Source organism: Cetorhinus maximus, chromosome 7 (genome assembly GCF_964194155.1).
Source record: "Cetorhinus maximus chromosome 7, sCetMax3.hap1.1, whole genome shotgun sequence".
Classification (NCBI taxonomy): Eukaryota; Metazoa; Chordata; class Chondrichthyes; order Lamniformes; family Cetorhinidae; genus Cetorhinus; species Cetorhinus maximus.
The window spans coordinates 74,993,757-75,019,353 of record NC_135885.1 but is presented as its reverse complement, the minus strand read 5'-3'; the positions used below and the strand labels follow the sequence as shown (position 1 = coordinate 75,019,353).

Genomic DNA, 25,597 nt, shown 5'->3' with positions numbered 1-25,597 from the left:
TGAAGATTAGTAACAAAGGAATTCATCAATGGATTTCTTTGATATTCTGTGACCTCGAATCACAAATTTTGCCACAATATATGCAATCAATATACTAAGTTATAGCCTAATACTATAACAGGCAATTACTGAAACATCTTCCTTTAACAAGTTGTATCTATGAACATGCTGGATGACTTGGCTAAACTGGACCTCATCATCCCTGGCAATCATATAGTCTCCTGATATTCACCGTCAAAGTATACATGTGAAGAATGCCCACTAGGGTGAAGTACAGCAGGCTGGAGCAAGAAGGAAGGAGAAAATTGACAGAATGGAGAAAAAATAACTTAGTAAACATTACATTAAAAAAAATCATTCTGAAGTTTTTTTTTAACCCTTTTACAACTTGATTAAAGTTGTAGAAGTAACTGTGAATTTGTTTTAAAATTACTGACCCTGAACTTGAGCTGGAAGTCTGTGAGATCCAAAAACATGATTTACTGTGGAACTCTTACAAAGATGTAAAAGAACTCTAGACTATTTCATATTAAAATGGAAATTCTTTGTTTTCAAATTCTGAACACAAAATAACTGTTGGGCATTGCAGCATGAAAGCATAGTGAATTATTGTGAAGAGGCTGCTAGCATGAATCTGAAAGGTGAAGGCAAACAAACTTCTATGATACAGTAGTTACTTGTCTTTTATTATATTTAATTTACATTGCCACTCTTAAGAAACATGCAACTGATATTGTTACATAAATAAAATATCTCCATATTGTCATGAAAAAGAGTTTACATTGAATTATATACAATATAATAGCTACTGCACAGAACAGGCCTTTCAGCCCTACTGGTCCAGACAAGTGTCTATGGTCCACACAAGCCTCTTCTCACACATCTTCACCTAATCCTAATAGCATAATCCTTCCATCCTTTCTATCTCATGTGTTTACTTACCTAGGCTCCTCTTAAATGCATCTGTACATACTAAACCACTCTGGCCAAAGAGATTTCTCCTGAATCCTTAATTGGATTTATCAATGACTCTCTTATATTTATGGCCCCTAATATTGGACTCCCCCATCAGTGTGCATTTATACAGCACCTTTTAGAACCTCGGGGCATCCCAAAGTGCTTTAAAGCTGATTTTAAAAAAAATTTAGTTATTGCTGTAAGTGTAGGAAGCGTTACTTCAAGGAGGTACTGAGTGAACAAAATTAATTTCTTCAAATTAAAGTAAAGGTTATTTTAAACAATAGCTATTTTGAATAACTCAGTATGTCCAATGACGAAAAGGGGGTCTTGAATTAGGCGTGGTATTCTTGAAACAGGCTACTTCTTAAGTTCATTGCAAATAAGTAATGCTGACTACCACTGGAACTTCATGCTACTGCATGATCACATCAGTATAGCGTGGGATTTTTGAGTGTCATCTTTTTAAAATGCAAGCTAATATAAAAGTAGTAAAAGTACAGCGATGTGTTGACAAAATCATATTTTCCTCTGGATTGTTTTCCCAGATAAAATGTGTCACCATCTCACATTTTTAAACCTTCTGCATAAATTATGCCGTGTCACAAACTACACCTAATTCATGATTTTACAATTCTATCGCACGTATTATTTGGCAGATATTTGACCTTGACGCACTAAGATAAGTTATTACCAGATACGTGCTGTTTTGTGTATGATAATCCATGTATCTGCACGAATTTTTCAGACATCACAAATACTGGCCTCTGTATTAAAATTAATCTGCGTCCGACATCCAGTCTTTGCTGTGAAAATGTAAAAGTCCCCAATCCTGAGATATGTACTCCCTGGAATACATGAAACAAAACAAATGTGTAATCTTAAAGATGTTTTTGTTACTGATCGCTCATTAATTTTTCATATATTGTTAAAGTTCCGTAGCTTGCTGATGTTTTATTGATTATGAACATGTTATAGAGTATTACACCATAACTCTTAGCTGTCATACATATTTGCAAATTTTACTTTAACCAACAAAAATAAGTGTCGAATTTGGGAGGAAATATAAACCGAAATACTATCAGTTTTCCGTATTAATTCTTCTGACTAGTAACGAAAACAGAATACTTCTCCATTTCAAAGGTGCAATTTTACTACCCCTTAATTAATAAGTTTAATCCGCGAACGCTATATCTGATTTCCAAGGCGCAGGAAGCTCTTTACCTTCTGGAGAGACATGTGGCGATCCACGAATGCAGAAACATTTGCCCATATGTTCACAATGTCTAATAGAGAAAACAAGTCGGGGTAAAGTAACCAGTAAAACAAGCTCACAAGACAGCTGAAGTTTTTATTAGAGTTCATCCGATCCATAATATTACGAGTATTAAACAAGCAATTCGATTGTGTGGAACTCACTCCAGAAAGGGCAATTAATTCGTTTCAAAGGCAATAATTAAAGGGTTCCTCAAATTAGTGTCAGTAAAATAGGAGCAAAGTACTGAACGACTTATCAGCAGTTCAATGAAATGTTACTGAGCAGATCTTTACCGTCATCCGAAAGGTTGGAGAGAGTTAGGAAACAGTTTCTACCGATTTCCACGATCGCGTACTGTATGGTATCCAACATTGCTGCTTTATTTATCTGATTTTGCCCCGAGGAGGCCCCTGCTTTCAACCGCTCCCACAGCAGCAACTAAGCAGCAGCGCTGTTGCTAAGACGCGACCGGTGACCTTTCACCCCCACTCGGTTACCTAGTGTGACGTCACCGCGGCCACGTGAGGCGCGAGGAGGCGGAACTCTCGTGCGGGCGCGTGGAATAGTTTCCCGCGCTCCGGGCCATCAGGAACTTTACCCCGGTTCAAACCACATTTCATCACGTGAGCTTCGGCCACCACCATTGGTGGCTCCACACGTCCGTCATCGCAACACCGACCAATGGAAAGTGAACAGACTCTTAATCAAGCATCGATCAGGTCATGGTCAGTCAAACAGGCAGGTGCCCCAACAGTAATATATTTACAACGGAGGAACGACAGAAGAACAATTAACTTTAATTCCCTAATGATTTTTCTCCCAAGTCGTTTTCTACATTGTCTGAGGCTGAGCCAATCCCTTTATCACCATTGAGGATATATTTGACCCAGAGATGAGCTCCGCCCTCATATTCGTGCCATTATTAAGACCACCTATTTCTACCACCATGGCATTTTCCAATAGTGCCCCTGCATCAGCTTATGTGCTACTGAAATCCTCATCCATGCCTTTGTTACCTCTAAGATTTGACTATTCCAATGCATTGCTGGCTTGCTTCCTATGTTCTATCCTCCATAAACTTGATGTCTCCAGAACTCTGCTGTCCATGTCCTTATTCACACCAAGGCCCATGCACCCATCACTGCTGTACTCACTGGCATACATTGACTCCCGGTTAAAAAATGCCTCAATTTCATCCTTGTTTTCAAATCTCTCCATGGCCTTGACACACCCTAGCTCTGTAATCTCCTCCATCCCCACAGTCCTATGCGATATCTGTACTCTAATTCTGGCATCTTGAGCATCCCTTTCCATTGGTGGCCATGCCTTCCAGCTGCCAAGGCCCTACATTCTGGAATTCCCTTCCAAAGTCTCTCCGCTTCTCTACCTCTCCTTCCTCCTTAAAACCTACTTCTTTGACTAAGCTTTTGGCCATCTGCTATATTTTCTTCTTAGACAGCTAGGTGCCAAATTTTGCTTTAAACACTCCTGTGAAGTGTCTTTTGGGATGTTATTACTATATTAATACCATTATATAAATACAAGTAGTTATTGTTCACATCAGTGTCCAGGTTAGTCCGTAATTTTTGATTAGGGTGGCAACCTTTTACTGTGCAATGTGGTTGGCTCTTAAATGCCCTCTGAACAAGGCAATTAGGAATGGGCAATAAATGCTGGCCTAGCCAGCGCCGCCCACATCCCATGAAAGAATTTTTTAAAAGTTGGTGAGATTTCAAATAAGAATTTAGGCACTTTCTCTGCTCTATACTATTTCGACTAATTGATTGAACATAGGTCCACTATATTCTTCCACTAAAATGACGCCACTTGAAAGTATTCCAAGAGATTTGGTCATTTTACATCTAACCATGTGATCACATTACCAAAGATATCTGCAATTACTTTATGAAGATTGCGGGTCAGTCGTAAAGCACCTTTGCTCATAGTTTCCAGCAGCAGCCAGTCCATGAAAAATTCTAAGAAGCAGTAGGTCATCACAAGCAGGCAAAGAAGGAAAATCAAGGGTGAGGAAGAGGGGAATCAAAGGGGTGGAGGGAATGAAAGAAGGGAAACAAAAGGTATAGGAGAGATGCACAGACGGAAACCAGAAATGGGAGATATTTTGGCCCAGATTTTTGCTCCCAGATCAGGTTCTTAAAGACAGGAGAATTCCCAGCTTCATGAACCCAATCTTTAAAAACATTTGCCTAAACTTCTGATTTTCGGCCCGGGGGCAGGCTAGTATAGAAATCAGGGCGGGCAATCCTGGAAGTAGTGAGTGGGTTGGGCGACTCAGGCGCAAACAAAAAGTGGGCCTTCTGAAAAGCCCATTTGAAAGGTAGGTCATCAATGGTGCTTCGGAGGAGACATCATTGCTTTATCAGATAATTGCCTAAACGGTAAATGTTATCCAACTGTTAGCTGACCTTGGAATGGATGGCCCATTATAAGCTTTCTCTATGAGAGAATTGGCACTGTTGCTGCCTAATCAAAGTGTACTCCTCTGAACCACTGAAAACATGAAGCAGATTCTCAAGTCTGGCCACCACTACTTGGTACAGATATTATGCAGTCATGCAGTTCGCTGCCAAGACTCACGGGTGGATGATTGATGAACAGTGCCATGCTAATTATCCCATCCATTTTCCCTTGCCACCCATCTATCAACATGTGCCCACACTGTTGACCCTTGACCAGTCCCTCACAGCTGCACACTGTCACGGCATAACAGTGTGGCTAAGAGGAAGGAAAGCAGTAGGGCTATCAGTGGTTGTGGAGCACAATATGCTACCTTGGAGTCACAGCCACAACATACATGACACCATGTATTTCCACAGAGCCAGTTTCTGCACCACACCATAACAGTATTTGTTGATGATATGGTGAAAACGGTTAGTGCATATAAGCACACGGAGCTGAACGAGAGCATTGCAATCTGAATGGCTCACGACCCTTTTCACCTTACATTTTCATTTATAGAATGTCATGCAGAGAACGCATGGGAAGGAATGGGTCCAGCTGCCCCACGCTTTTCTGATCAGGACCTTCAGGTTTTGGTGGTAGGGTTCCAGAAAAGGGGACCAGTTCTGTACCCTGTTGGCCAACATAACCCAACTGCAGCAACCAAGGAGGTCTGGATTCAAATAGTAGCTGCAGTGAGCATAGCAGGAGACCATCAATGCTCATGGATTCAGTACAGGAAAAGGTTCAATGACCTGCTGCGTTCCGGCAAGGTGAGTAGCTTGGCTCATCCACGCAGAGCTCCAAGGGAAGGGTTATGTCTGCATGCTGCAGCTAAGATGTGAGACATGGCACATACCTCTGCTTCAGCATTAAGGCTTACATGTGTACACAGCTCATGTAGGTACACACAGAATACATGTAAATGAGCACTGTGATGCACAGATGCCACAAAGAGCAATATTCCTCCATGTGCTATATAATCAAGCCAACAAAAATTCACGTTGTTGTTGCAGTCGAAAAGGAACGCCATGGAGGTGGCCTGGACTGGGAGTGGATCAGCCTGGCTAACATGCATTCAACCTGTTGAACAGATGGTCATAGAGGTTGCCAGGGTGCCTGAACAGCCATCTGTTGTTGACAGAGCATTGCCATTAGCAGGTGAGAAAATCAGTTTTGAAATCACCTTGGCACATGATGGTAATGGTACAGGTCATGAGAGGAAGTGCAAGGAAGAGGCTGTGCATGCAAGTCATTGTAGTCCCAGAGGACCATAAGCTGCTGTCATCAGAGAGAGACAGCTACTGGTGAGTTTAGCCTGAGGGTCACCACACATCAGGCAAAGGGCAAGGTTGAGAAGGAGCGACCTTCATGGATGACCTCAGCCAGTACAGGAATTGAGCCCGCACTGTTGGCATCACTCTACTGAACAAACCAGCCATCCAGCCAACTGAGCTAACCTCATAAGGGCTGTGCAAGCATGGTAACAGGCAATGGTGTGGATCAGAGCATGCTTTCACAATGACTAACAACATGGATTAGCCAAAGAATGACTAAAAGGTTAATAAGGAGGGAGAAATTAGAATATAGGAGAAAGCAAGCTAGAAGTATAAAAACAGAGGGCGGAATTTTATACCAGCAGGATTTTACAGTCCCGCAGTACAAGTTTCTACAGGTGTTTAAAAAGGAAGAGAGTAAGTAAAGTGACTTTTGGCGCTCTAGAGAGTGAGTCTGGGGAATTAAAAAATGGAAAATAGGGAGATGGCAGATGAATCGAATAGATATTTTGCATCGGTCTTCACTATAGGGGATACAAATAACATCCCAAAAAAATTGTGAATCAGGAGGTGAAAGGGTGGGAGGTACTTAAAACAATTACGATCACCAGGGAAAGGATACTGAAAAAAATTATTAGAACTAAAAGCTGACAAGTGGCTGGATCCTGATGGGCTTCATCCTTGGGTCTTAAGGGAAGTGACTGCTGAAATAGTAGATGCATTGGTTTTAATCTTACAAAATTTCCTAGATTCTGGAAAAGTCCCATCCAATTGGAAAATATTGAATGTGAGTACTCTATTCAAGAAAGGAGGGAGACGGAAAGCAGGACTCTACAGGCCAGTTAGCTTAACATCTGTCATGGGGAAAATCTAATATGGGGAGGCTATGGTGTTGTGGTATAGCCACTGGACTGTTAATCCAGAGATCCATGGTAATGCTCTAGGGACTGGGTTCAAATCCCACCATGGCAGAAAACTGGAATTAAAAGTCTAATGATAAACATGGAACCATTGTCAATTGTCATAAAAACCTATCAGGTTCTGCTGTCCTTATTTGGTCTGGCCTACATGTGACTCCAGACCCACAGCAATGTGGTTGACTCAAATACCCTCTGAGTAAGGATGGGCAACAAATACTAGCCTAGCCAGCAATGCCCACATCCCATGAATGAAAAAGGGCACTTAGAAAATCTCAATGTAATGAGGCAGAGTCAACATGGTTTTATGAAAGAGAAATCATTATTGGAGTTCTTTGAGGAAGTAACAAACAACATGGTTAAAGTATAACACCTGTGGACGTGCTATGCTTAGATTTCCAGAAGACATTTGACAAGGTGACACATCAAAGATTACTATGCAAAATAGGATCTCATGGCGTGGGTAGCATGGTTAGAGGATTAGTTAGCTAACAGGAAACAGAGTAGGCATAATTTCAGGTTGGCAAGGTGTGACAAGTGAAATGCCACAGGGATCAGTGCTAGGACCTCAACTATTTACAATTTATATCAATGACTTGGATGAATGGTCCAAATGTATGGTTGCTAAATTTGTTAATGATACAAAGATAGGCAAAAAAGTAAATTGTGAAGAGGACATCAGGAGTCTGCAAAGGGATGTGGATAGGTCAAGTGAGTGGGCAGAAATTTGGCAAATGGAGTATAATGTGGGAAAATGTGAACTTATCCACTTTGGCAGGAAGAATAGAAAAGCAGCATATTATTTAAATGGAGAGAAATTGCAGAACTCTTGAGGTACAGAAGGATCTGAGTGCCTGGTACATGAATCACAAAAGGTTTGGTATGCAGATACAGCAAGTGATTAGGAAGGCAAATGAAATGTTATCGTTTATTGCAAGGAGAATGGAATATAAAAGTAGGGATGTTTTGCTACAGTTGTATAGGGTATTGGTGAGACCACATCTGGAGTTCTGTGTAGTTTTGATCTCCTTATTTAAGAAAAAAAATAAATGCACTAGAAGCAGCTCAGAAAAGGTTCAGTCGATTGATACCTGGGATTGGAGGTGAGAGAGGTGGGGGGTGTTATCTTATGAGGAAAGATTGGACAGGCTGGGCTTGTATCCCTTGAAGTTTAGAAGATTGAGAGGTGATCTTATTGAAACATATAAGACCCTGAGGGGGCTTGACAGGATGGATGCTGAAAGGATATTTCTCCTTATGGGAGAGACTAGAACTAGGGGACAAAGTTTAAAAATAAGGGGTCACTCATTTAAGACAGAAATGAGGAGAAATTTTTTCTCTCAGAAGGTCGTGAGTCTTTGGCACTCTTGTTCCCGGAGAGCAGTGGAGGCAGGGTCATTGAAAATTTTAAAGGCAGAGGTAGATAAATTCTTGACTAACAAGGGAGTCAAAAGGCATCAGGAGCAGGTGGGAATTTGGAGTCGAGGCCATAATGAGATCAGCCATGATCTTATTAAATGGCAGAGCAGGCTCGAAGGGCCTGAATGGCCTACTCCTGCTCCTAATTCATATGTTCATTTGAGAAGGGCTATATCTAAATAACTCCTTTTGTGTCTCACACAGGTCCCAGCTCTGCTCCCTCAGACCATCGCCACCCACCATCCACCACCCCCTCTCCCCACCAGGCCACATTACCCCTTGGGCATCAAGAGGAAGAAGAGATGTCCAAGGATGCGGTATCACATCATGCTACCCCCATATTCCACCAACTCAAATACAAGCACTTCAGAGGGATGTAGTGTGCAAGTACAGTTGGTGGCACAGGGTGAACATCACTACACCTGAGTGCAGGAGGAGGTATCAGAGTCAGGGACATCGGTGCATAGTCCCAGTCAGAGGTGAGGGGGAAAGTCACGATGATGCTCCAGTGGGTAGGAACTTGGAGCTTTGAGAATCATCTTTTGGGGCACAATTCTTGGATAATCAGCATCTGATGTGTGGACATCTGGCAGAGTTCCCTGACGCAGTGGGAGCTCTTAGACTGCGAATGGAAGAGTCCAATACAGTCACAAGCTTCGTTTTGTCCCAGGGGCTCTGACCATGAGACGTTGATCAATCTCATGGAGAGAAACATGCAGCAGTACTCAAAGTGGATGCAAGAGCAGTGTCCCAGCCATGAGAGTTCAAGCCTCCCTCAGTAGCCTGGATCACTCCACTCAGAGTATAAGCGCAGACATCAATGGAGCTGCTTACACTTAACAGGATGGTGACACTGTTGGCACAGCGGTTGCTGGAATGGACAACTGCTGTGCACCAGCAGCCAGCCCCATCAATCCTACCTGAAGGCCAGCCAATGGCTGTGCAGGTTACTGAGGAGGATAAAGGTACCAACCAAAAACTCCTCAGCACCCTCATCTCCTTCCACCTCCCCAGCCCCTCCACCTGAGCCCTCGTCTGCTGCACATGTGCCAGTGACCACGACTGCACATGCAGAGATGCAGAGGCTGCAGTCTGAAGGAAGGCCCCAATGGGTGCCTGCACAACAAGGCAGGCCATCTCACAGAGAAGTGAGCAGCCTGCATCCACCTGCTCTAAGGCAACACAGGGGGAGCTTTGTAAGAGTGTGTGAGAGTGTAGGGTGCAGTCTCGCTTAGAGTATTAATGGGTTCACCGTGGTTACACGTGTATAGAGCGCATTTAAGCACTTCTTTAATATATTTACTTACACTTGTGCATGACTTGGTATGTGTTTTCTTATGAACAGGAGAGATAGGCAAACTGAACTTCTTTCCTCTCACCGACTTCCCGCAAGCAGAAGGTGTTTTGAATTATTTTTTTAAAATATGCTCTGGAATGTTGTCCAAAACCCTCAGTTTGTGTGATCCAATTTACTGATAACTTCTAGAAAACTCATGTTATGTTAATTCAATAGGTTAGTTTATTCACATTCAAAACCCGGAGGAGGAGTGTTCTCAACATCCCACTCCACCACAAACACACACAAACACACACACACACACAAAGGGGGATATAAACAAGTAAAGTTTTACAATTATGGATACTAACAGTAAAAAAATCACAGAAATAAACATTAGTTCACATGATTATCAGAGTCCAGAGTCAGAGTCCAATGAGGAGCTCCTTCACATAGGAGCTCATGTTCAGCTGGCTGAAGACTAGAGTTGTAAAGTTTTCTTTACAGTTGGTGCTGATACCGCAAGATGAAGTTGGTACACAGAGACTGGTTCAGTTCTGCAGCAATGGTAGGAAATCTTCCAGCAGAGACAGGCTTTGAGGAGCAGGCTGTTGTTCAGCCTGGAGTTCTGATTCTTGGTGTTCACCGGTTGGATGTTAAACAGCAGACTGGCGATTTCTCAGCTCTCAAATGAATATAGAGATTTCAAAATGGTCACGAGTCATGTGACCTTCTTTGTCTACAATGATTGCAAAAGGGATGTTTTTCCTGTTTCTGGAACTGATTTTGATCTCAGGACTGATAATGTCCCAGCCATTAGCTTTTGAAGGAGTTACCATCCATATTGAGATTCTTGTGCCAGGAAGCTATAGTCTAGGCAGACCCTCTGACCCCGCTAGAGGGGCAAGCTTATCAAGATGCAAATAACGTCAATTGTCCCTCCAACAGTCCCCTTTTGAAATGGGCCTGGACAATCCCGGGTGTGATATGAGTCTGTTAACAGTTCAGCAGGCATAATGAGTTTCGATCTGCGAGTCTTCTGGTTTTATGATTACAACATCCTTATGACTAGGTGTGAGATTCCAAAATGATGAGAGTAGGATTATTTTGTTCTTGTAACTCCTGTCGGTAGCTTCCAAAAAAGGGCCAATCCTGTGGTCATGTGATGTGTAGCAGCCATCTTTTGTGGTTCAACAGAAGTTCACTTTAAAATAGCAGAAAGAATAAAGTTTTGATACATGCAATTTTGGATTTCTTTTCATGTCATAATGACACAACAGTTTGTACACTAAAAGCTCACAAAGAATGGTAAATTATGAAGACAGTTCTTAGGTTTTCTGAGGGCAGCATACTGAGGTCTATCTTGATGTACCATCAACAGGTTGAAGGTTGTCAGCTGATTTGTGATGCTTCGGATAACTTCTTCCTTTTCTGCTGTATCACAAGATTCCAGTGTTCAAAGGCTCAAGCATTGAGATGTTCCTTGCATCTTTCATTATCCATCCAAGCTTGACTTTAAGGTTGGCTCAATGATCAGACTCCATGAACAGATGCTGGACCGCAAGTGCATCTCAAGCATGTGTGCTGAGTGCAAGTGATCCATTTGCACTGCAGTGTTACACATTGCCCTAGGCATAGGCATTGCAGCTTGGGAGGCCATGTATCATGCAAGTAATATTGGTCATCTGCTGTGCCCACTATTTTGGCTAAATTTGCAGTGCAGATGTCACAGGATGTACTTTGTGCAGTAAGCAGAGGTATACAGAAGACTGAAATGTGGCATGTGACACCCAGTTCAGAAGTTGGACCTTTGCCCAGAATAGATGGTACACAAGTTCTTTCGAAAAGCTGTTGTTGCAGAGTTATCTGCTCTTCATGCGCGTGATGCCTTATCTGCATGTATGCTACAACATACAATCCTACCAGATGTATAGGGTTTGAATTCTAATGCTATCCCACTCTCAGCATTGTAGGCATGGTTCAATTATTGACAATTTGGGCCCCTCACTTACAGTCATTGGTGTTCATGTGAGAAGCCGGGCTGTAAATAACTTATTCCCATTAATGTTTAAAATATAATGAGGTCCATGGGTTATGATGGTGATGGTTTCAGCTATATGAATGTGACTGAGTCCAACTCATTGATGTTTATTGTCTCCCTTGTGGGGGATGGGTAGTCCTTTGAGTAATCATGGAGTCAATGTACAAAGTTCTTTAGGTGGAAGTATGTCAACAGGGACTGGCTGATGGCAACTGTGATTTCAGAGGACCTTATGAGAATCTATTTTGCACAAGGATCTGTCTGCCAATGATCCCCTCCTGCAAAAAGTTGGTCCTGGCTACGTGGCTATGCCTCTCAACTGCTCTGCCATTGCTGGCCTCCTCAGCCTTATCTGTTTTGGAATTTTCAGAATGGACAAGGGCTTCCTTCTCCTTCTCACCCTCCGAGGTTGGAGTTCTGTTCATGGCGTCATCGTCATCAATTTGTATGCCCCTCCACTGCGTAATGTTGAGCAGCATGCAGCACATCACTACTATTCTTGATACCCTTTCTAGGCATATTGCAGAGCTTCACCTGCACAATCGAGGCACCGGAAACACATCTTTAAAATGCCAATTGCATGCTCGGTGGTACTCCTGGTGATGACATAGCTGCTGTTGTAGTTGAGCTCTGTCTCCTTTAGTGGGCTGCTAAAGGGGGTCATTATCCAAATTCTTAAGGGGTAGCCCTCGTCTCCTAGAAGCCAACTATGCATCTCCATTGGTGGCTGAAATAGTTGAGGGAGTTAACAACTCTTTAGTATGAAAGAGTTGTAGTAGCTGCCACGGAACCTTGCACACACATGAAGGAAAGGAGCTGTGTATTGAGTGGAAGGACTGTAAGACCCCCTGCCTGGTCTAAAAGTTCTCGCTTTCACTCTGGATATCAATGGCACACAACAACTTGAATATTGTTCCACCAAATATGGTACACCTTTATTAAACTACTAAGCAATCGAACATTCTTACAACACAGGTTGCTTAGTTTTCCTAGGAGCCAGGGTCCGTCTTGGTGGCCAATTTGCTATCGAGCCCTCCATGCGTGACTTCGGAGTGACTGACCAAATCGCTCTAATCCACTACAGCAAAGATGTTTTGTGGGCTCTTTCTTAATACCTTTTTTGCTATAGCCCTGTGCCATATAAGTAAAGCCTGCTTTTAATCCATTTAATTGGTTTTCAATTACATCACTGTCCATTTCAATGCTTGCTATAGATGTCTCCTGGTTAGGCCCCCTTTGAAGGTCACACTTGAGGTACCATAGCTAGCTTTGCTCTGCTTTGTTGTCTCTAACACTATTATTAATCTCCAAAGCTGGAAGGAAGGAAGGAGGAGGCACATTTATTGTCCCTTAACAAAACAATCTGTTTTATCTTCCCTTGTACGAACACTCTCACAGTTTAATTCATTTTGCAGAACTTGCTAATTCTAGCAAGGCTTTGTCTTGGCTACATTAATTATCCTGCTTTATGTCTTCAAGCCCACAGTGCAGTTCAGTACAGTTCTTTAGATATCTTCGGTCTGGGTTCTCCTTTCGCCTCGATGTTCCATGTTATCACCTTGAGATTGACTACACACACAGTGTTACACCACAACCAGTCTACATTTATCAATATAAAAGAAGTAAAGAAACTATTACATGGTTAGAAAGTGATTGTACATTAAAAAGATAAATAATACATTGTGAACCAGAAGTCCTGTAAACCAAAGGTGTCCACAATTTGAGTTGGGACCATTATGGCAAAATGGGTGCAGTCAAAAACACCCTGATCCTGAGGGAAGCCTGCTAATTGGGCAAAGGCCACTGCTGTCTGCGTCTGAGATGTCAAATCTATAGGGAAATTAATGTGATCTCCCACACGAGCAAATAGAGCATTAGTTACAGCCTTGATACGGCTGTGCTGCTGCTGACTGGGAAATACCAGACAGATCTCCTGATGATCCCTGGAAAGATCCTGAGGCAGAGAAGTTGACAGCAACAGTTATCATCACAGCCACTAGCAAACCACGCGTTTCGAGGGATTATGGCTCAAATTACTGGACATGTGACATATGTCTGTCACCGCCTCATGGCTTAGCCTCAGTTGCTTTCATCACTGGTTCTCTGTCTTGTTGAGGTATGTTGTGCTAGGTCCGTTTACACTTCCCATAGGGTAATACCTGGTTGCCCTCTGCCTCTCCAACTACTCCTGATTTGCATGCAGTCGTCTGCCCCTCCTGATCTTCTGCTCTCCCTCTGGCCTCCAGTTGCTCACAGTGACTGGCTCCTATGGCCTCTGTGTCCTAGGGTGCCATATCCATCTTCTATGTTGCTCTGCATTTAACACTATCTGCCCTTCTCCAGCACAAATTCCTCCTGGCATCTGGGTGCACGAGTCATGAGGGGCAAAAATAAGTGTCCTGCAAGACCAGGAGCCCCACCCTCCTACTCCCTCGTGTTAAGGGAAGACAGTTGGAATTTGTTTTGTGCCATTTCTTGAGGCTGTGAATAGAATTTTAAGGCAAATTCCACAGGGGTACACTACCTCTCCAAAGGGGTCCCCTTGCTATCCAAAGAAATACACCAAGTTCAGACTTGCTCCTAACAGGTCTTCTTTGCACACTCTGGGATCCACACTCCTCGGCTATCAAAATCAAATTAGAGTGGAAGCAGCTGCTGATTTACATGGCCAGCTGTTTCCATAAAATGAACATGCATGAATTGCGTCCCATCCCTATTTCCACTCCCGTGAAACGGGAAGTGCCATGTTCAGGATTGGAGCTTACGATTTTTGGACAATTCCACTATTTTTCCACAACGGAGAGGCTCTCCATTATGGTGAAAATCTAGGCCTTTTATTCCAACAGAAACTCACTGAAATAGCACCGATCGTAGCAATATTGGTATAGAGTGCCCTCCTAACCGACAGAAACACAGTGTAAGGTACCCTATTATATACAGAGGATTAGGATTTGGCTTAATCTCATATGATTAATACTTATCCTTTCTATTTCATTTAAGTGGCTTGTGGATTTGTGCTGTAGCCAGAAATAATAAAATGGTCTGTTTGCTCATTCCAAGAATGCTTCAGGGTATGGGTGAACTTTGGCAAGAAAAACTTCTGTCCTCAAGCAGAGGTCTTTTGTTAGTAAGGAATGCTTAAACAAGGGGTCAAAGGTCTTCCAGAAGTATATCACTGATATCACAATGAATCAACAGATTATTTAGAAAAAGCGAAAAATAGCTAAACTGTAAAATAACCCATATCACACATAATAAATCATCAAGTTTACAAGGATGGCTGTTATGGCACAGCAGATGGTAAATGCTGAGCTGTTCAAATCCCAGAGGGAAACTTAAAACAACTGCCACAACTATTTTACAATTTGTATTTATTTCGAGAGGCATGCCTGGAATTCAGTAGTAATAAGACCACAGATGCTTATAGGTTTCTTACAAAACTAAATTAAACCTTTATTAATAAAAAAAAAAGTTTTTAAGCACATACATAGGTTTACAAAGTTACAAGGTTACAAATGATAGCTCCTAGCTCCCCTAGTTAATCTAACTCCCAGTTATACCTCAGTTAAAGCAGCAGTAAAACACAGATTTTAAAAGACCCAAGCAAAGTAACACAATACCCTGAACAGTCGAATTCAAAGTGTGTTTTCTTCACTTCAGTTTGTGTAGGCAGCAACTTGGGGCTTTGAGGCCGGAGGCTTTTCACACTTGTTAGATCTTAGAATTCCTTCTTTCCTTATACATAACCTCATTTCCTTTATACATGTTTCTCCCTTTTTAATGTAAATCCCATTGTCTCAGTATGTCTTTTCAACTCTACTTTTCTAATAATAAAAATCTTTCATGGTACCAATTTTATCAGTAAGCTTTGGGAAAAATAAATACACTGGGCAGAATTTTACATTCGGCGTGCGGGCGGGCGCCCGACATGCCAGAATGTAAAATGACGCGCAATGATGTCAGGCGTGCGTCCTGACGTCATCCTAAACTCGCATGATATTTCGTTCAGCGGGCGCATGCCAGAATCTGCTGCGTGGCCGCTGATAATTGAAAAGCCTATTAAGGCCATTAACAAGGTAATTAACTTGAATTTTACGCCAAGTGGCCTTTACGAGCGGGATGAGGTTTCCTAAAGCTATTACAAATTAAATAAAAACTTTCCTTTGAAATTAAAAATATGTCCCATCTCATGTGACACAGCTCCGTGTCTCAGGGAGACTGAAGCGCTCTTTCGCTTGCATGCACAAACTGCATGTGAGGCCCGGCTCTCCCTCCTCCCACCGCCCACACAGGTAGCGCTCAGTGCTACCGCTCACAATCCACACTGGGCAGAACTTAATTGACCCGCCCGCAAGAAATTGCGCTGCGGAGCCGATCGCAGGTGGCAGTCATCTCCGTGACAGCCCCCGCCCACTCCCGTCGAGCCAGCCTGATGACTGGAAAATCCTAGCCACTGTTTGGCTTCTTTTGGCTAATTGTAACATTTCACCCTCTCTTTGAAATTCACGACCACCCTGGTTTATCTTGAAATGCAAATTTTCCTTTTACACCTCACATCCTGCAACTTCAACCATGTTTACTTATTTAGCACTTCAAACCTAGCTTCCCTTCTAACAAAGTCTTCAGATCAGCTGTCTTTAATTCAGTTAAGTCCAATACACACACACACGACACACACTATTCCTACCTTACAATAAATTCCAATAACATTATGAAAATTATTAGATTTTCCTGACAATGGCTCTAAGTGACTAGAAGCCCTATAAAATTCACAAGCTTTATAAAGACAAGAGCAAAAGAATCATTAATGGTAACACCACTACCCACAGCAAAAGCAGATAATCGTGTTTATTTTTCTGCATGACTATTGCTTAAGGCCTCAAGTGTCTTAAGACTCAGTCAAAAAGATGGTGTCAAGGCCAAGAACCTTAAAACAGTAAATCACCGATAACCTATATGTAACTGGTAGTAATAGGTGTAATTCAAGCAGATTCAATAGCAACTTTCAAAATGAAATTGGTTAAATATTTGAAGGAAAAACAAATTTGCAGGGGAAGTGAGACTTGTTGGATAGTTCTACCAAAGAACCGGCACAACTGGTAGTAATAGGTGTAATTCATTAATATCCTACTTATAACTAGTAGTGATCCTAGAATCATAGAATGATACGTCACAGAAGGAGTCCATTTGGCCAATGGTGCTTGTGCCGGTTCTGTGGTAGAACTATCCAACAAGTCTCACTTCCCCTGCAAATTTGTTTTTCCTTCAAGTATTTAACCAATTTCATTTTGAAAGTTGCTATTGAATCTGCTTCCACTACACTTTCAGGCGAAGTATTCATAATCACAACTCCCTGTGTAAAAACTGTTTCCTCAAGTGGAGCAGGGTGTGATTGGGGAACAGATGGTTTGCAAACTGAGTGCTAAAGTTCAGAATTTGTCTGGGGGAAGGAGATGCTGCTTTTTATGCTTTTTGTTTTACCACCAGTAACTGCTGAGTGTTCTTTTGTTTCTAAGCTTGGAGACTATAACTTGCTGTTATTTTACTTTACTACATTAGTAACTTATTAACTAATCAAATAAATAATTAAGGACAGACAGACATGGCAGGCATGTGATGTGCTGTGACTGCAACAAGTGGGAGTTTGTGGAAAGTTTTGCAATCCCAGACAACCATATCTGCAGTCAGTGTCTGCGATTAGAAGAACTTTAGCTCAGACTTGCTGAGCCGGAATCCAAACTAAAGATATCACAGGGCACCAGAGAGGGAGAGAGTAAGTTAGACACTATATTCCAGGTGGCAGTCACATCATTAGGTTATGTAGAACTTTACAGTTGGTCAAGTCAGGGGTGGGAGAGAGTGATTGTGAGTCAGGTAGGTATAGGGATCCAGGATGCAGTGAAGGAGGAGCCTCAACCTTTGACTTTGAATGACAGGTGCAAGGTGCTCCCCTACCTACATAGATGAGAACAATTACTGCAGGGTGGATATACAAACTGAACATAGCACATGGTGCAGGAGGCCATTTGGGGCTGGGGATGGGTGGTGAGGGAGGACGTAAGGAGTGAATAGGAATGTGGTTGTGATAGGGGACAGTATAGTCAGGGAGATAGGTACTGTTCTCTGCAGCCATAATTTAAGAGTTCCAAAGGTTGCAATGCCTGCCCGGATTCGGGGTAAGAAACATCTCCTCGTGGCTGTGGATGAACTTGGAGTGGGAGAGGGAGGATCTAGTTGTTGTGGTCCATGTCGTAACCAATGACAAAGGTAGAAGGAATGATATTCTGCTGGGAGTGTTTGAGGAGTTAACATCCAAATTAAAACATGGATCCTCAAAGATGATAATTTCTGGATTGTTACCTGAGCCACGTGGTAATTGGCATGGGGTAAAGAAGATTAGGGAATTCAATGTGTGGCTCAAAGAATGATGTGAGAAGAAGGGTTTTGATTCATGGTGCATCAGTATTAGAAAAAGAGGGAGCTGTTCCATTGGGATGTGCTCCACTTAAAAGGGGCTAGGACCAATAGCCTGATGAATCATGCAACTACGGCAGTGGATAAGGCTTTAAATAAAAAGGTGGGGAGGGATCAGGTGCAGGGTGATTCAGAAATATCAGCAGAAAAATCTGGGAATAGAGAGGTCTGACAATTTGAGTAATGACAAGCAGAGTGTGACAAGAAGGAACAGAGAGTTTAAATGCATCAGCAAATAAGGTCAATGCAAAGAATATTCTAAAAAGATAAAATTAAAGGTTGTTTATCTGAATGCATGAAGCATTCAAAATAATGCAGATGTACTAGCAAAGAATAGTAGTAAAAAGATAGAATTAAAGGCTCTTTATCTGAATGTAGATTGGTAAACTAGGGACACAAATAGAGATAAATTGTTTAGATCTAATTGCCATTAGAGACAAGGTTACAAGGTGACAGAGGTTGGAAAATAAATATTTCAGAGTACACATTTCAAAAAGACGGACAGAGTATAGAAAAGGAGAAGGAATAGCCCTGATAGTAAAATATGACATAAAGGACATTAGTGAGAAAGGGTCTTTGCTCAGAAGATCAGGAAGGGTGGAGATTAGAAATAACGAGGGTCAGAAAATGCTGGTGTGAGTAACTTATAGACCGCCTAATGGTAATTTTACCGCTGGACAGAGCATTAAGCAAGAAACAGTTGGAACTTGTAACAAAGGCAATGTAATAATCATGAAGGAATTTAATCTTCATATAGACTGGACTAATCAAATTGGCAAAGGTTGTCTGTAAAATGAATTTGTAGAATACTTTTACAATAGTTTCCTGCAACAATATGTACTGAAACCAACTAGGGATAAAGCTAAAACAAAAACAAAAATACCTGGAAAAACTCAGCAGGTCTGACAGCATCTGCAGAGGGGAACATAGTTAATGTTTCGAGTCCGTATGACTCTTCAACAGAACTAAGGAAAAATAGAAAAGAGGTGAAATATAAGCTGGTTTCGGGGGGGAGGGGGGGCGTTGGGACAGGTAGAGCTGGATAGAGGGCCAGTGATAGGTGGAGATAACCAAAAGATGTCATAGACAAAAGGACAAAGAGGTGTTGAAGCTGGTGATGTTATCTAGGGAATGTGATAATAAAGGTACAGATAGCCCTAGTGGGGGTGGGGTTGGGGGAAGGGATCGAAATAGGCTAAAAGGCAGAGATAAAACAATGGATGGAAATACATTTAAAAATAATGGAAATAGGTGGGAAAAGAAAAATCTATATAAATTATTGGGAAAAAGGGGTATCGGAAAGGGGGTGGGGATGGAGGAGAGAATTCATGATCTAAAATTGTTGAACTCAATATTCAGTCCGGAAGGCTGTAAAGTGCCTAGTCGGAAGATGAGGTGCTGTTCCTCCTTGCATTGAGCTTCACTGGAACAATGCAGCCGGCCAAGGACGGACATGTGGGCAGGGTGGTGTGTTGAAATGGCGAGTGACAGGGAGGTCTGGGTCATGCTTGCGGACAGACCGAAGGTGTTCCGCAAAGCGGTCATCCAGTCTGCGTTTGGTCTCTCCAATGTAGAGGAAACCGCATTGGGAGCAGCGAATGCAGTAGACTAAATTGAGGGAAGTGCAAGTGAAATGCTGCTTCACTTGAAAGGAGTGTTTGGGCCCTTTGATGGTGAGGAGAGGGGAAGTAAAGGGGCAGGTGTTGCACCTTCTGCGGTTGCATGGGAAGGTGCCGTGGGAGGGGGTTGAGGTGTAGGGGGTGATGGAGGAGTGGACCAGGGAGTCCCGGAGGGAACAATCCCTGCGGAATGCCGCCGGGGGGGGTGAAGGGAAGATGTGTTTGATGGTGGCATCATGCTGGAGTTGGTGGAAATGGCGGAGGCTGGTGGGGTGAGGACAAGGGGGACCGTTTCATGTTTCTCTGAAGGAGGAGAAGGCGTGAGGGCGGATGCGCGGGAGATGGGCCGGAAAAGGTTAAGGGCCCTGTCAACCACCGTGGGTGGAAAACCTCAGTTATGGAAGAAGGAAGACATGTCAGAGGAACTGTTTTTGAAAGTGGCATCGTCAGAACAGATGCTACAGAGGCAAAGGAACTGAGAATGGGATGGAGTCCTTACAGGAAGCGGGGTGTGAGGAGCTGTATATAGACTGTCCATCAATATTCATTACAAGCCTACCAACTCCCACAGCTACCTTGACTACAGCTCCTCACACCCCACTTCCTGTAAGGATTCCATCCCATTCTCTCAGTTCCTTCGTCTCCGTCGCATCTGTTCTGATGATGCCGCTTTCAAAAACAGTTCCTCTGACATGTCTTCCTTCTTCCATAACCGAGGTTTTCCACCCACAGTAGTTGACAGGGCCCTCAACCGTGTCCGGCCCATCTCCCTCGCATCCGCCCTCACACCTTCCTCTCCCTCCCAGAACCACGATAGGGTCCCCCTTGTCCTCACTTATCACCACACCAGCATCCGCATTCAAAGGATCATCCTCCGCCATTTCCGCCAACTCCAGCATGATGCCACCACCAAACACGTCTTCTCTTCACCCACCCTGGCGGCATTCCGCAGGGATCGTTCCCTCTGGGACACCCTGGTCCACTCCTCCATCACCCCCTACACCTCAACCCCCTCCCATGGCACCTTCCCATGTAACCGCAGAAGGTGCAACACCTGCCCTTTTACTTCCACCCTCCTCACCGTCCAAGAGCCCAAACACTCCTTTCAAGTGAAGCAGCATTTCACTTGTACTTCCCTCAATTTAGTCTAATGCATTCGTTGCTCCCAATGCGGTTTCCTCTACATTGGAGAGACCAAACGCAGACTGGATGACTGCTTTGCGGAACACCTTCGGTCTGTCCGCAAGCATGACCCAGACCTCCCTGTCACTCGCCATTTCAACACACCACCCTGCCCTCATGCCCACATGTCCGTCCTTGGCCTGTTGCAATGTTCCAGTGAAGCTCAATGCAAACTGGAGGAACAGCACCTCATCTTCCGACTAGGCACTTTACAGCCTTCCGGACTGAATATTGAGTTCAATAATTTTAGATCATGAACTCGCTCCTCTCTCCCCACTCCCTTTCCGATTCCCCTTTTTTCCAATAATTTATATAGATTTTTCTTTTCCCACCTATTTCCATTATTTTTAAATGTATTTCCATCAGGTTATTGCTCAGCAAGTGCCTCTTGGTAGCACTGTCGATGACCCCTTCCCATTACTTTACGGATGTTTGAGCGTAGACTGATGGGGCAGTAATTGGCTGGGTTGGATTTGTCCTGCTTTTTGTCTACAGGACGTACGTGGGCAATTTGCCACATAGCCGGGTAGATGCCAGTGTTGTAGCTGTACTGGAACAGCTTGGCTAGGGGCATGGCAAATTCTGGGGCACAAATCTTCTGTACTATTGCCGGAATATTGTCAGAGCCCATAATCTTTGCACTCTCCAGTGCCTTCAGCCTTTTCTTGATATCACGTGGAGTGAATCAAATTGGCTGAAGACTGGCATCTGTGATGCTGGGGTCCTCCGGAGGAGGCCGAAACAAATCACCCACTTGGCACTTCTGGCTGAAGAGTGTTGCGAATGCTGCAGCCTTATCTTTTGCACTGATGTGCTCGGCTCCTCCATCATTGAGGATGGGGATATTTGTGGAGCCTCCTCCTCCAGTGAGTTGTTGAATTGTCCACCACCATTCACAACTAGATGCGGCAGGACTGCAGAGCTTATATCTGATCTGTTGGTTGTGGGATCGCTTAGCCCTGTCTATCACTTGCTGCTTATGCTGTTTGGCACACAAGTAGTCCTGTGTTATAGCTTCACCAGGTTGACACCTCATTTTTGGATATGCCTAGTGCTGCTCCTGGCATGCCCTCCTGCACTCTTCGTTGAACCAGCCTGGCTTGATGGTAAATGTAGAGTGGGGGGTATGCGGGGCCATGAGATTACAGGTTGTGCTCGAGTACAATTCTGCTGCTGCTGATGGCCCACAGCGCCTCATGGATGCTCAGCCTCGAGTTGCTAGATATGTTCAAAATCTATCCCATTTAGCACGATGGTAGTGCCACACAACATAATGGAAGGTATCCTCAATGTGAAGCCAGGACTTCGTCTTCAGAATGACTGTGTGGTGGTCACTCCTACTGACACTGTCATGGACAGATGCATCTGCATCAGGTAGGTTGGTGAGAGTGAGGTCAAGTATGTTTTTCCCTCTTGTTGGTTCCCTCACCACCTGCCGCAGACCCAGTCTAGCAGCTATGTCATTTAGGACTCGGCCAGCTCGGTCAGTCGTGGTGCTACCAAGCCACTCTTGGTGGTGGACATCGAAGGCCCCCACCCAGAATACATTCTGTGCCCATGCCACCCTCAGTGCTTCCTCCAAGTGGTGTGCAACATGGAGGAGCACTGATTCAGCAGCTGAGGGAGGGCGGTACATGGTAATCAGCAGGAGGTTTCCTTGCCCATGTTTGACCTGATGCCATGAGACTTCATGAGGTCCCGAGTTGAGGTTGAGGACTCCCTCCCAACTGTATACCACTGCTCCGTCACCTCTGCTGGGTGTGTCCTGCCTGTGGGACAGGACATACCGAGGGATGATGGTGGTGGTGTCTGGAACATTATCTGTAAGGTATGATTCCGTGAGGATGACTATGTCAGGCTGCTGCTTGACTCATCTGTGAGACAGCTCTCCCAATTTTGGCACTAGCCCCCCCACCAGATGCAAGGAGGGCTTTGCAGGGATTGCTGAGATTGCTGTTGTCCTTCCGTCGCCTAGGTCAATGCCAGGTGGTCCATCAGGTTTCATTTGTTTTTTGTGACTTTGTAGCAGATTGTTACAATTGAGTGGCTTGCTAAGGCAGCTCAGAGGGCATTTAAGAGTCATTGTTGTTGGTCTGGAGTCACGTGTAGGCCAGACCAGGTAAGGACAACAAATTTCCTTCTCTAAAGGATAGTAGTGAACCAGATGGGTTTTTAACAACAATCGAAAATGGTTTCATGGTCCTCATTAGACTTTCAATTCCAGATTTTTTATTGAATTAAAATTCCACCATCTGCCATGGCGGGATTCGAACCCGGGTCCCCAGAACATTACCCTGGGTCTCTGGATCACTAGTCCTGTGGCAATACCAAACGCCATCTCCTTGCCTTATGTGCAGTTTTGGTCTCCTTACCAAAGGAAAAATATATTTGCCATTGGGATGTGCAACAAAGGTTCACCAAATTAAATCCTGGGATGGAGGGACTATACTATACTATGAGGAAAGATTAAATAGACTGGGCCTTTATTCTCTGGAGTTGAGAAGAATAAGAAGTGATCTCATTCAAAGATTCAAAATTCTTAATGGGCTTGACAAGGTAGATACAGGAAGGATGCTTCCCTTAGCTTGGGTGGGGGGTGGGGGGGTGGGGGGCGTCTAGAACCAGGGGTCACAGTCTCAGAATAGAAGGCAGGCCATTTAGGGCTGAGATAAGGAGGAATTTCTTCAAAGGGTGGTGAATCTTTGGGATTCTCTGCCCCAGGGGCTGTCGAGGCTCAGTCGTTGAATATGTTCAAATTAATAGATTTCTACAAATTAAAAACATCGAGGGATACAGGGATAATGCAAGAAAACGGTGTTGAGGTAGATCAGCCATGATCTCATTGAATGGTGGAGCAGGCTCAAAGAGCTGAATGGCCTACTTCTGTTCCCTTTCTTATGTAACTAGTGAAGCTAGCCATTCTACGCTGCTACAATGCAGTAGCCACAAGTGGTATTCTCCACTAATTCTGCAGGATTCTGCCATCAAGCCAAAAAAGCGTTCTGCCTACCACACAAATGAGTAATGTGGTATATGAATTTCAGTGCCGGTGTGATGCCAGGTATGTAGGCCATATGTCCCATCGACTGGTAACTTGTATCAAACAGCACACTCCTTCGGCTGTTTGCAACAGGCAAAGTACTGACCATACTCAACCAACCTGTGCTTCCAAAACTCAAAACAGTGTCCAACGTGAGATGCGATTCCACGATTGGACAATACTTGCTAAACAATCCTGGTGGTGTAATTCTTAGCACAAACAATCAATTTATCAGTCAGGTTCGCAGTGTGGCTCACTTACATGTGCTGGAAGCTACACATATCCACACACAAGGCCCTGTCCTTTGCAAACAGGAAGAACATGTCCACACATTGCACCTTTTTCAGCTTGGGGGACAGCAATTCCTTGGTTCATTCTCCATGGCAGTGCCTTGACCAGTCAACCTGCCTGGTTTGAATTTAAACAAAAGTTCAGCAGTTAACTGTTCCCAGGTATGCCCTCCATGGCAACACTTCTACCAAAGCCCACTTGTCAACCAATCAGCACACTCTTCGCATGCAGTATAAGTTGTTGTTCCCTTTCAGATTTGGTAATCTAGGCTAAGATTGGGAGAGCAGGTTGCAGGTCTGGAAGTAAATGGGAATTTATGGAAAGCAAGACTGTCCCAAGTGAACAGAACGGAAGTAGATGAGTTCATCTTGAATCTCTCCAGCTGAGTCATTGAGCTTAAGTGAAAATTGGAGACTCTGACAGATTGGGTGGGTAGGAGGGGGGGCAGAAATGAGGCAAGTATCTAGACAGTTTGTTCCATACCTTGGTCAAATTTCATCAAGAGGGCAGAATCAGAATAGGGTTGGTGAGATAGACATGGATGCACAGAAACTGCTCCTGTAACAGGTAAATTTTCTTGCTACCTGTGTGGATAAGGATAAAGACTACCAGAGCACAGTCAGAATGTTGACTATGGCACCTTGGAGTAGAAGGTTGTCCAAAGGGAGATAGGAGGAGGAGGACAGGATTCAAAACATCATAGTTTTATGCGGTTCAATAACTAGGGAGATGAATAACATTCTTTATAAGCAGGATTGAGAACCCCACATGGTATGTTACTTGACTTCTACCAGAGTGAGGGACATCTCAATGTGGCTTGAAAGAATATTGGAGGAGGGTGGGCAAGGATCCAGTTGTTGTCATCCATTTTGAAATCAACAGCATAGCGAAGCGTAAGCAACAGGTCCTGTTTAGAGAGTACCAAGAACTAGAAATTAAATTAAAGAACAGGACCTCATGGGTTATAATCTCAATTACTTGCCCATGCGATGTGCGAATTTGCATAGAAATAAGCAGATTACGGAGGTGAACACATGGTTGAAGGAATGATGTGGAAAAGTAGGATTCCATTTCATAAGACACTGGCACCTGTACTGATACAGGAAGGAACTATACCATAGGGATGGGTTCCACCTGACCCAGGCTGGGACCAAGGACAAAGTGGAAAGCACAAAAACGGTGATCATGAGGATTATAAACTAGCAAGTGCGAGGTGGAGGCGGGTGCAAACAGTGGCATAAATAATAATTTGAAAATAAACCAAAGATAAGATAGTAGAGTAACAGTCAGAAATTGTGCTTTACTTTTCCCTTTACCTGTAGCACTTAAAGTTGTAAGGTACTTAAGCCAGTTGAGAGAAATAAGAAATGAGTAAATGAATATCTA

General features: G+C 43.6%; 1 protein-coding gene across 1 annotated transcript in view; it reads right to left on the bottom strand.

The window, feature by feature from the left end:
* Positions 1–4,210, bottom strand: part of LOC144682416 (coiled-coil domain-containing protein 81-like) — a 158,771-nt gene extending 154,561 nt beyond the window's left edge. The window contains exons 1-3 of the mRNA XM_078544825.1: positions 4,099–4,210; positions 2,182–2,243; positions 1,652–1,805 (exon numbers count right to left, since the gene is read on the bottom strand). Coding sequence (XP_078400951.1) covers positions 1,652–1,805; positions 2,182–2,243; positions 4,099–4,210 — 328 coding nt within the window. The remainder of the gene's footprint in view (positions 1–1,651; positions 1,806–2,181; positions 2,244–4,098) is intronic.
* Positions 4,211–25,597: the final 21,387 nt, after the last annotated feature.